Below are 12081 nucleotides of genomic sequence, written 5' to 3' on the forward strand. Positions count from 1 at the left end.
CTTTACAATGGTAGACAGAGATAAAACAAACTTGACTTGGAGGTAGGAGGGCCCTGCTGCAAGCTTACAATCTATAGGTATATAGGAGGGAAACACAAGGACAGGCATCAGTAATAGCATAGCAGTCCCACCAAGTTACAAGTCCAGAAGGGAAGCTATATAATACATAAGTGCCTCAGAGGGTTATGCGTGTGGGACTTAGATATGATAGGCTTGCCTGAAGAGGTGAGTTTTCAGGGAACACTTGAAATTTTGGAGGCGAGTGAAGAGCCTTATTGTGCGTGAAAGGGCATTCCATAGGATGGGAGCAGCCGATGAAAGTCCTGTAATAGTGAATGGGAGCTGGTGATCTGTGCAGAAGAGAGACGCAGAGCTGTGCTGAGCGGAGTGGTCGAGTTGGGAGATATTTCGCGATAAGTAAAGAGATATATGCTGGTGCAGTAAGGTTAATAGCTTTATATGTGAGTATAAGTGTTTTATATTGAATACGGTAAGATACAGGCAACCAAAGGAGGGACTGGCAGAGCGGATCAGCAGACGATGAGCGTCTTGCAAGGAAGATCAGCCTAGCAGCAGCATTTAAAATGGATTGCAGTGGCGAGAGTCTGTTCTTGGGAAGACCAGTTAGGAGACTATTGCAATAATCAATGCGGGATATAATGAGTGCATGGATAAGAGATTTAGTAGTGTCTTGTGTGAGATACGGTTGTATATTGGATATGTTTTTTAGATGCATGTAACATGATTTGGAGACAGATTGAATATGTGGAAGAAAGGACAGTTCAGAGTCGAGGATGACCCCTAAGAAACGAGCTTGTGGGGTAGGGTAGATTGTTGAGTTGTCAACTGCGATGGAGATATCAGGATGGTAACTGTTCTTACTTGGTGGGAATATAAGTAATTCAGTTTTGGAAATATTGAGTTTGAGGTGGCAAGAAAACATCCAAGATGAGATGGCAGAGAGACATTCAGAGGCTCGGCCCAAAACCACAGGTGACAACTCTGGGGTTGATAGATAGATTTGAGTATCATCCGCATACAAGTGATACTGAAATCCGAAAGAGCTGATTAGTTTGCTAAGACTGAGCCTTGCGGAACTCTGACCGACAGAGGTAGTGAAGAGGAAGTAGAGTCAGAGAAGCGAACACTGAAAGAGCAATCAGATAGGTAAGATGTGAACCAGGAAAGGGCTGTATCATTAAGACCTAGGGAGTGTAGTGTTTGTAGAAGAGTGTGATCCACAGTGTCAAACGCAACAGAAAGATCTAGAAGAATAAGTAGTGAGTAAAACGCTTGTGCCCGCCAGCATTTTCCCTGACACTCCCTTTGTTAATTTTGTCATGCCTAGCGGTTTTCTTAAGACTCCCATTAAACAGTCGGTGACCACCCCCAGACGCCGGTTACCACCCCCAGATGCCTACTTCCTGTCAATCACCCTGCGAACGGCTAGCAAGGAAAAAACTAGCACGATTTCATTGCAGCACAACCTCGCGCATGCTTAATATGGGCAGCATGCATGCGCAGTCTACCAATAATTGCCCAATGTGTGAATTCGCACAGCAGCGATTAGATCTGAATTAGGTCCATGGACCTCTTGTCGCTCTCCACTCACATAAATGAAGCAAAATAAGATTGTGTAAATTTGGGAGATTAATATAATAGACTTCAGGGCATTTGTATACCTGTATATAAGCACTAGAGCAATGATTTTCAACCTTTTAACTGTGCGGCACACTAAATAAGAGTTAAAAAGTGCCAAGGCACACCATGAGATCCTCACAAGGCAAAACACATTGGCCCCCACAGGGAAAAAAAAAATCAAACTTTTGACCCCCATATAAAAAAAACAATCACACTGGTCCCCACAGGTAACAAAATTTAAACACATTGGCCTTTTAAATGAAAAGAAGCGGCCAGTAAATAACAGTTCTACTGGTGGTGGCTGTAACCTGGTTTGGGCATCTCTAGATCTGGGGGCACACTTGAGAACAGCTCAAGGCACACTAGTGTGACACGGCACAGAGGTTGAAAAACACTTCACTAGAGTGTGCTGCTTTCAATATATACACTGCATTTGTGACTGTTACTAAATAACTGAAACATATACTGTCCATATAAAATGAATTTATTAGGCCCTTACACTCACAGAGCAGAAGAGGAACTTTCCCTATAAGAACTGTGCGACGTGTAAGCCGGTCTGTTTATTACTTGTTAGGTTAGCGCTGTAACATTGTCGGATGAAAAGGCCTCTGATTACATGATTCACAGAGCCCCTAGAGTGTATGTTTATGGATGACTGCGTTAAGGAAAATGCATTAGCTATCTGTTCACTCTTGATAAAACAGCATCTTCATTCGATTGTAGCCGCCTAATCCCATACTGCAACCAACAGACTTCTCAGATTGGAGATTTGTTTACACTGCTTAGAACTAATGTATTTACATTTCTGTATTCCTGATGGAGGATAATAGAACTGGCAATCAAAAAACTACTATTCATTTATTTTTATTTATTTACAGTCTCTTATATGGCGCAGCAGATTCCGTTGCGCTTTACAATTGTAGACAGTGATAAAACAAACTGGGTAACAACAGACAGACTTGGAGGTAGGAGGGCCCTGCTGCAAGCTTACAATCTATAGTCAAGCCACTGTAATAGTGCCAGTACAAGCCTTGTGAGCTCCCTGGGCACTGCCCCAGCCATTTTTACCCATATGCAACTTACATGTTGTGACCCCACATCTGTAACTTCCTACCTTACCAAGGGCCACACACACTGTGTAATGCATGGAGGAGTAGCAGCCAGCAGTTTCACATTAATCAGAGACTGCTGCTGTGTGCGGGGGAATAACACGGGCATCTAAAGTATAACACGAATGAGTCGCTCATTCAGGGGCATGTGTATTAAGCATGGTGAAGAGATAGTGGAAGGTGATAATGCACCAGCCAATCAACTCCCAACTGTCATATTTGAAACAGAGCTTATTGGCTGGTGTGTAATCACCTTCTACTTTATTTAAACTGTATCTCTTCACCTGGCTTAATACATCTGCCCCTCAGTGTTTTAGGTGTCCCCTATGCTGTGACGACCTGGGCAACTATCTATGAGTCCTTATGGGTAGAGTTCGCCCTGCACTGTAATAAAACTGACACTCAGGCAAGTGGCTAGTGCGCAAACTACAGTACAGTTAGGTATTCAACTGTGCTGGCAGCACCGTACATTATAGTCTGTTGTGATGATTCATATTGCGGCATTGTAACTATCAGCTGTTGTCAATTTTATGGATGTACACGATTCAACAGGAAAGCATTTTCTGGAATAAAATACAGTGCAGCCGGAAAGTATACACTTTTTCTACATTTATTTATGTAAAAGCCTTATTTCAAAATGGAATAAATTAATGCTTTCTCTCAAAATTCTTCACACAATATTCCATAATGACAACATGTATAAAGTTTTTGGGGAGACTTTTGCAAATGTATTTAAAAAACTAAGAAATCACATGTACATAAATATTCACAGACTTTGCCATGAAGCTCAAAATTCAGCTCAGGTGCATCCTGATTCCACTGGCCATCCCTGAGATGTTCCCACAGCTTGATTGATCCACCTGTGGCAAATTCAGTTGTTTGGACATGATTTGGCAGTGTATGTCAGAGAACACAACAAGCAAGGGAATTGTCTGTAGACCTCTGAGACAGGATTGTCTCGAGGCACAAATCTGGGGAAAGTCAAAGAAAAATAACTGCTGTTTTGAAGATCTCAATGAGCACAGTGGCCTCTATCATCCGTAAACAGAAAAAGTTCGGAACCGCCAGGACTCTTCCTAGAGCTGGTCAGACATCTAGATCGGGGGAGAAGGGAACTAGAAAAGGGAGGTGACCAAGAACCTAGTGGTCACTCTGTCAGAGCTACAGCATTCCTATGTGGATAGAGGAGAACCTTCCAGAAGGACAAGCATCTCTACACCAATCAGGCTTGTCTGGTAGAGTGGCTAGACAGAAGCCACTCCTTAGTAAAAAGCACATGGCAGCCCGCCTGGAGTTTGCAAGAATGCACCTGAAAGACTCTCAGGCAATGAGAAACAAAATTCTCTGGTTTGATGGAACAAAGATTGAACTCTTTGGCGTGAATGCTATGCATCATGTTTAAAGGAAACCAGGCACCGCTCATCACCAGGCCAATACCATCCTTACAGTGAAGCGTGGTGGGGGCAGCATCATGCTCTGGGATGTTTTTCAGTGGCAGGAACTGGGAGACTAGTCAGGATAGAGGGAAAGAGGAATGGGCAAAACTGCCCAAAGATACAGTAAATGTACCAAGCTTGTAGATTCATATTCAAAAGAGGCTGAATATGAAGCCACAAGGCTGTAATTGCTGCCAAAGGTGCAACAATAAAGTGAATACTTATATACAGTACTTTTGATTTCTTATTTTATTTTTTTACATTAAGGAGTATTGGGTGTAGAATTTGAGGGAAAACAATGAATTTATTCCATTTTGAAATAAGGCGGTACTATAAGATTCCAAAATGTGGAAAAAGTGTAGAGCTGTGAAAACTTTCCGGATGCACTGTATATTGGTATTTGAACCCAGTGAGGTCATTCTAAACCTGTAACGTATATCCTCAAGAGTAATCTTAATATGAAGTAGAATTTACGATCATTCAAGAGCTGATTGGCCTCAAGCATCATACATAGTAATGTACAGCAACTCTACTGTAGTGTAAGACAATTCATAGATTATGCAAACATAGGCAATTCTGTTATGTTTATCAGGTAATAAGTACAGGGAGTTCAAAAAGTCCCTCGGCAATAAGAGCCGTCTCAGGGTAAATCTCTCCTCTGCAGCTGTGGAAGGCAAGAGAGGGATGCAGCCAGTGGGAAATCACAGAGCAAGGAAACCCTGCAGCGTGAGTGGGACCCCGCACGCAACAAAGCCACCAGAGACCCTACAGTTCAAAACTCTCACTGTGGGAAGATTTGGTAAGTACACAGACACTGCAAAGGGACTTTCTGAATTTCCTATATCCAGCATATAATAATCAGGAGTGGAAAGATGCTCTTGCTTGATGTACTATATGACAGTGGTCCTCATTCCCATATACCAAGTCAGGAGGAACATTCAAAAATATTATTATAAAGAAATAGTTGATGCTTGGAAGTAGAAATTGCCCCAAAAAACTTTAGTCTTTAGTTTAGAATTTGGACAATTCAGAAAGTTGAACAATAATTGTCATCATCTAAATAAGAAAAGGGCATGCAAAATAGACGATTAGTGATTGTAGGGTCAGGCCACAAAGGTATTTATTCCCATAGCTACAAAGTAGGAATTATTTAATATTTTAGGTCTCTTTGTTTTATTACAGTACAAAGTAGGGTTTGAAATTATCAGAACCGTAGATGGAAGAAATGTTAATAGCCCTTGTTGAAATCTTAAACTGTTTTCATCTTAAATGTGTCAAAAACGGTTTGTTGGTAGCTTTAGGTTTGGTGTAGGTTTGGACCCACCTTTGATAAAGCCACCTGGAGTGGCGAAACGCATCAGTGAGCTGTTTGGACAACCCCACATACTGTACACACCCATACCGGATAGAAGTCTGAACCAACCTCTGGGACCCTTCTAAAAACTTTGAAGGAACTCAACATCCATTGCAGCTGCTATCTGCCTAAAAAGTCGGTGCATCCACGGACCGTGGACTGGACTCACCCACCCCCTCACAGCCATCGGTAATTTGTGCCACCTTGGACCGAGTAAGGACTGTTGGAGGACCTGTATACCCTCTAAAAGGGTGGTAACTATCCTTTCCAAATATCTTCTCCCAGAGGTATACTAGGAACGGACTCTCCGGTGTTTATTATACCACTTTTGGGGTGTTCATGTATGTTTTATCATGATATTTAGGATATATGCATTTTAAATTACATTAAGTGTTAAAAAAATTATCTTATTCAAGATCATCCAATCTGATACGATTTTTCATTTATTCTCAAAGCTGTGCGCTGCTACACTTGTTTTCTTGGTGTAGACTGTGTCTAGCATGTATGTTTTCATTTCCCAACTGGCTTAGAAAATAACAGATTGTGATTGGCTGCTTTGAGCAATACCACATTTGCCCCAGTTTCCATAAACGTCCCCTCCGTGTTTCTATCTGTGTTACAATGTTCTCATCAGAAGGACAAGGAGAGTAAAGTGGCAATGGGCGAACAATTACAATTCCCACCACTGGAGTTACGCCGGAGGCTCCTGTTATCCTTCCAATGTCTCTTATTGTTCATAGGACAATAACAATCGTTACAGCTGAGAGACGACTAATAGTTTACCACTTACTCTTTGTACATATTCGTCTCTGGATCTTCTGTCATTACATCATGAAGGCTTTCCACACATATGTTAATGATTCCACAGAATTTGTCTTGAATAACGCTGCAAAAAAAAAAAAAAAGGTAAATATATCTGGATTCTGCATGTTATAATACCAAAAGGCAATGATAAACAGTTTTAAAGGCTTTGATTTAAAATTAATTGAGCAGAACATGCAGTACACAAATCAGCAGAGGTGCCCCCCCCCCTTCCTTTTGGAAGCTGCACAATGGAAAACAAATTAGATTAGTTCTATTTCACACACTCCGGTTTTGACCGGGTAGCAAAAAGACAGATAAACTTTGTCCGGCTTTTTGCCGGACAGTTGTGCCTTTCACATGCACCGATTCCGTGAGCAGGTGCTGTGCAAATTTGGGGATGGGGATTACCGGTGATGTCAGGTTGGGGGATAGCTAAAACAGCACACCAGAAAATTGGTGTGTGTGAAAGGCCGCTATCTCCCTCTTAACACATTGGCATGTTAGGATGGGTTGGCCACGGTCCGAGAGAAAGGACACATAGGGCTATTTCACATGCTCTGGCTCCTGCCGGACGGCGAAACCCTGCATGGCCAGGAAGTGTCCATTCACACGGGACAGCCACGGCCCGTCCGCCAGTTTGCAGCCGGACCCCACCACTTGATGGGACGGTTGCCGGGCTGTGGACATCCCCACTTTTGTAAACTACTGTGTGTTGCACAGCTTCCTGGCCGTGTGGGGTTTCGCCGTCCGGCAGGAGCCGGAGCATGTGAAATAGCCCATAAGCTGTCCATGATGATAAACATTTATGGATTTTGCCTGTTCAGCATTTTACCATCCGGATTGAGCCGGAGTGTGTGAAATAGCCCTAAGGATTTGTCATGCTGGTAGATACATTGGGCTAATGCCGCTTTGAATATTAAATGTACTGCACTATGGTGCTAATTCAGCATTATCCGCTGATTAGCGGAAATCAAATATGCGAGCCCTCAAACTGCGTCGCATTCAGGAAAATGTGAACACAGTGTAAATCGATTGTCAGATTGGGCTGGTTGGAACAAAATCCTGGTAATGGATGAGAGCAAATGACAGTTGACCATTTGGTTTTGAAATGCTGGAAAACTGCCAAAAACTGTCATTCATATACAAACCAGGTGTTTGTTCCAACCAGCCAGATCTGACAATCGATCTGTAGATGTATGGCCAGCTTAAGTCCCGGTGGGGGAGTGTCAGAGGCGTGTCCTGACCATTTGCAGGTCACAATGTGAAAGTTGCAGCTCTGTAACTGCCTTCACAGCTAGGCTGCACAGGCAGGGGGCTAGCCTAAAGATGCAAGCACATTGGTATTATTGTCTCTAGCAGGCATCTGGCTGGTACACCTCTGTATATTAAGTAGACATATTTCTATTGCTGGGGTGTAACAATGGATGCATCACTGAAACAATGAGCAGTCATATGACAATAGAACAAGAGTAAGCAGCATATAAGAAAGGGAGAAACAGTATACAGTGTTACTGAAGCTTATTTTATACATATAACTCTATAGGGGACTTCATACAAGATTTGGATTCCACTGTCGCACAGTACATTGTAGTTAGACTGGTCTGGAGTCCGCAGCATTAAAACTAAAGACAACAGATTGCGCTGAGCTAAATGTAAAAGCGGCGTGTGGGCATACTGGGCTGTATTCAATGCAGCCGGCAAGGGGTTAAACGACAGGGATCACCGAAAACAAGCGACCCTCGCCATTTAAAGCCTGCCCCGGTCACTCACCTCATCGAATTTTCTAACGGAACCCCAAAACAGCGAGGGAGAGTTGCATTTAGCCAGGAGCCTCGCTGCTTTAGCAGCCGCACACGCCGTTTCCCCCATCGCTACAAAACCCTAGCAAGGTGGAAACGGCGTGTGCAGGGGGTCAGTTGAATAGTGACCCTGCGAGCCGTGACAGCGAGCAGGCACCACTGCTCGCTGCCACAGCTTGCAAAAGTCGCTGAATACATCCCACTGTACGAGTTGATGGCTGAGAAATAAATGGCAACACGGAATATAAAGCGTTTAGCCTCATATACATCTCACAGGTTCTTTATAAACTCCAACCAGAGTGGGAGATTAGTGGAAGTAACCGGAGGGAGTCTAGAACCGCGCTGGATAAAGGAGCTGTTAGGTAGGATACAACGTCAATCAAAGGAGTAAATTGTACTGGTCCAAGACATAAAATATCTTCTAGAGATGAATAATTACACACAAATACTAGTAATGAAGGGTATGGCATTTTCGCCTTAGCTCCAGAATGATACGTTGTAAATTTCCTTCCTTGAAAGAACAACGATCATTTTCAATCAGAATACAATTATATTTTCTGGGTTTTAAAGGCTACAGTATATCCAATGAGTCTATGAACTTTGCTTTTGCAGAACATTCATCACTTGTATCTGGTATCCTGCAGATCGTAATGTCTCAGATATTATGTATGTTGCAGAATACATATAGGCCCTGATTCTGATTGACTCGGTACGCTGCGCAGCTTAGAGAGTCCCAGAGGGCCTGCCACACCGCCCGCAGAATCACCCCCCCTCCGCCACCGTCTCTCCTCACAACCAATCAAGGGGATGTGTCCCGAAGATGCATCCACTCGCATGGCGACCATCAAATGATTTCTTCAGGGCACGCAAATATAAGTCAGCGGAGGCCGAAGACGGGTCGGGTGGGTGACGTCATCCGCCCACCCCCCTGCACACCTCTTCCCGCCCGCAATCCCATGGGTACGCCCAGAAAATTCGGCCCCGTCCGAATAGATCAGAATGACCCCCATAATCTAGTCACAGGGAGCTACACAGATAGCAGCGGCCTCCCGTATAGAATAGAGCTGTCACAAAGCATCCAGCATAAACAATGGCAGAGGGAAACGGGTCATGACCCCTGGTCCTCATAACACCTAGCACAATATGTTTTATTCATACAGTATCTTCATTGTTTTCTTCTGGCTGATCGGGAATATACAGTATGCATATATATATATATATATATATATATATATATATATATATATATATATATATATATATATAGACACTGTACCACATAAGTAAATAAAACTATATTAATATTTTGCTTGCATACTACCTCCTCTGTAAGCAAGGACTTTGGCTAGGAGGGCAGATCACAATATTAATATAATCAATATACTTTATGTTCAGACTATTTTCATATATATAATAAAACAGGCTGTACAGGTGGATCAGTCCCTGTACATAACATGCCCCAGAGTTCTGCTTTTCAATAAAACAAGATGAGAAGTGGAGAATAAATTTAATATAAAGGCAAAAGGTCATATCCGGCATCAGTTCTCCACAGCCTACAAAAATAATCACACACATCTGTGTAGAGTGACAAGTTTTTATCTAGTAATTCAGTTTTTTTTTCATATTCTTTCAAACTCAGACTCATAGTTATGTAATGTCTGCCATAGTACTTCATCCAGATCATTTTGTGTGCTAATGGTAGTAACTTATTAGCAGTTGTACTTTACCACTGCTAATAGGTTATCCTAATAGCCCCAATCCCGGCGTCCTTTTCCCCTGAAACCTGCATCATCAGACACTCAAAGCATAATCCCTAATAAGCAGCCCTCGGAGCTGCAATAACACATGGGATCCGGAACTTATCCCTGATCCCTTGGGTTTACTTACAATATTGCATCCATTTTTGCCGATAAAACCAGCCTCTAACTGGATTTTTTTTTATTGGTTGATTTGGCATTCACCAAAAATGAGTGAAAACACCCGCAATTTTGCAAAAAACAAGTAATTTCCCGATCCACTTGTTTTTGAACCATGCTCGATTTTTTTTCTGAGTAGTCAAATAATAGTCACCTTAGTTAAATAGGTCAAATCTAAATGCCAAAAAACTACAGTTTCCTCAACTAATTTAATACCCCTTAAAGTCAGCTAATTGGAATCTTCCACATAATTAGCTATGTGGGGGGTTCCAAGTCATTTTGCACATTGTCCCGATATTTTACCCATAAAATAAGAATTTTTCCATCTCTCACCCTGTGAAGTACATACAATATGATAGAAGATTACTCAGCCTGGTTCCATAAGAAGTTAAGAATTAGCAGAAAAAAATGGCAATTCGCACCTAATAGGAGTGACTGCTTTGGTACTACTAAAATAAACAGAAAATGTATTTTATTTGTTTAATTTTCATTAAAGAAACAAACAATAAAACAAACAAGGCAAGACAGATGTATACACTTATGCATGGGGCAATAAGACATAAGTATTAAGTATAAACAGATAGGGTGGGAAAGTCTAAGCTGGTTCACCTATAAAACATACATGCCAAAAATGTGCCTACCTCTGCTGGGAGGAGGCAGCCAGGTGGGGAATGTGGTGCGTGACATGGGTATGTGATGCGAAACCAGTGCAGCCCCAATGATGTGACAGTGTGATTGCATCAATGTGGCCCTGCTACACAATGCAGAAATTACTGGCATTGTGTCAGGGGCGGAGGCACGACTATGCAATTCGACTGCAGATTGCATCATTTGGCACCAACCAGACCACATACATTGCAGGTAACTGCATATGGTGGTGGTGGTGGTGGTGGTGGGGTACTCAGCTGGGAGACTTGCCCACTCAGTCAGGAGGCGGAGAGCTCCACCCAATTTTCTCCAGCCTCTGGCTGTTCCGGGAGAGTAGGCAAGTGTGCTACAAGTTTTTTGTGCAACAGTATATTTCTCCTTCACCAGTTGTGTATAAAATTTTACTTTACTTTAGTGTACATAATTTATGGCAAACTATGGTGCAACTTCCACATATTACCGCAACAATTATCACACATGACGATATCATACTTTCCGATTCTCTCTGAATGTCCTCGACATTCTTTCAATTTCAGGGTGTTCACTTAAACTAACGCAGAAGGGGATCAGTCTCATACACCCCACCGGCACCAACATACAGTAGGTGTGCGCACATTGAGTTTTATGGGTGCACAGGCACCCCCTAATGCTGTGCCCACCCTTATGAACACCTCCCTACCAGCATTACCTTTTACCAAAGACTGGCTTTTTAGAACTGAATTCCATTGAAAGAAGCGCCCATCAATCAATTATGTGTGTTTTGCATTGTTACTTGTACCAGACCATTGTCATATCACAACATATCATCCATATATGTTTTTTACTTTATTTGCATGTATTATTATACTGAGAGCCGTTTTATATTGTAGCGAGTACCAATAGATGATGGTAGACACGCCTGATTGGTGCTGTTAGACACACCCAATGGGCGGTGTTATACATGCCCAATATGTGGTGTTAGGCACACCCCTTTGACGGTGCACCCCCTAATAAAATGTGCTGCGCACGCCTATGGGCACCAACGTCCCCAATAAAGTGTGCAGTCCAGGAGCTTCATAAAATAAGTTGTGACAAATCAAGTAATCATGGTGCCGTAAAAAGCATAAAGGCGAGCAACAATTATGGCCAAACCTCCCACCCAGACTAGAATAGTGACAGCTACAGTACTTGTATGGCTCCCAGTGTACCCACTGCTTGGAATGTCCAAGTGGAACAGAATAAAGTTGATCAAACTCTTAAGGCCCCCATACACTATGCGATTTTGGTCCGATTTCATCCGATTTCGGCACTTGGTGCCGATAATCGGATGAAATCGGCCCAAAATCGTATGTGTGTGATATCTGATCCGATCCGATGCGCGGTCCCGTGCGCATC

At 42.6% G+C, this 12081-nt stretch overlaps 1 protein-coding gene across 5 annotated transcripts in view; it reads right to left on the reverse strand.

The window, feature by feature from the left end:
* The window catches only part of IPO11 (importin 11), a 376178-nt gene that overhangs the window by 76708 nt on the left and 287389 nt on the right, over positions 1 to 12081 (reverse strand). For all 5 annotated transcript variants that reach the window (XM_083153175.1, XM_083153179.1, XM_083153188.1 and 2 more), the window contains exon 28: positions 6331 to 6426. In XM_083153175.1, the coding sequence (XP_083009301.1) occupies positions 6331 to 6426 (96 nt within the window). The remainder of the gene's footprint in view (positions 1 to 6330; positions 6427 to 12081) is intronic.

The sequence above is a fragment of the Crinia signifera genome, chromosome 1, assembly GCF_055691185.1.
Source record: "Crinia signifera chromosome 1, ASM5569118v1, whole genome shotgun sequence".
NCBI lineage: Eukaryota > Metazoa > Chordata > Amphibia > Anura > Myobatrachidae > Crinia > Crinia signifera.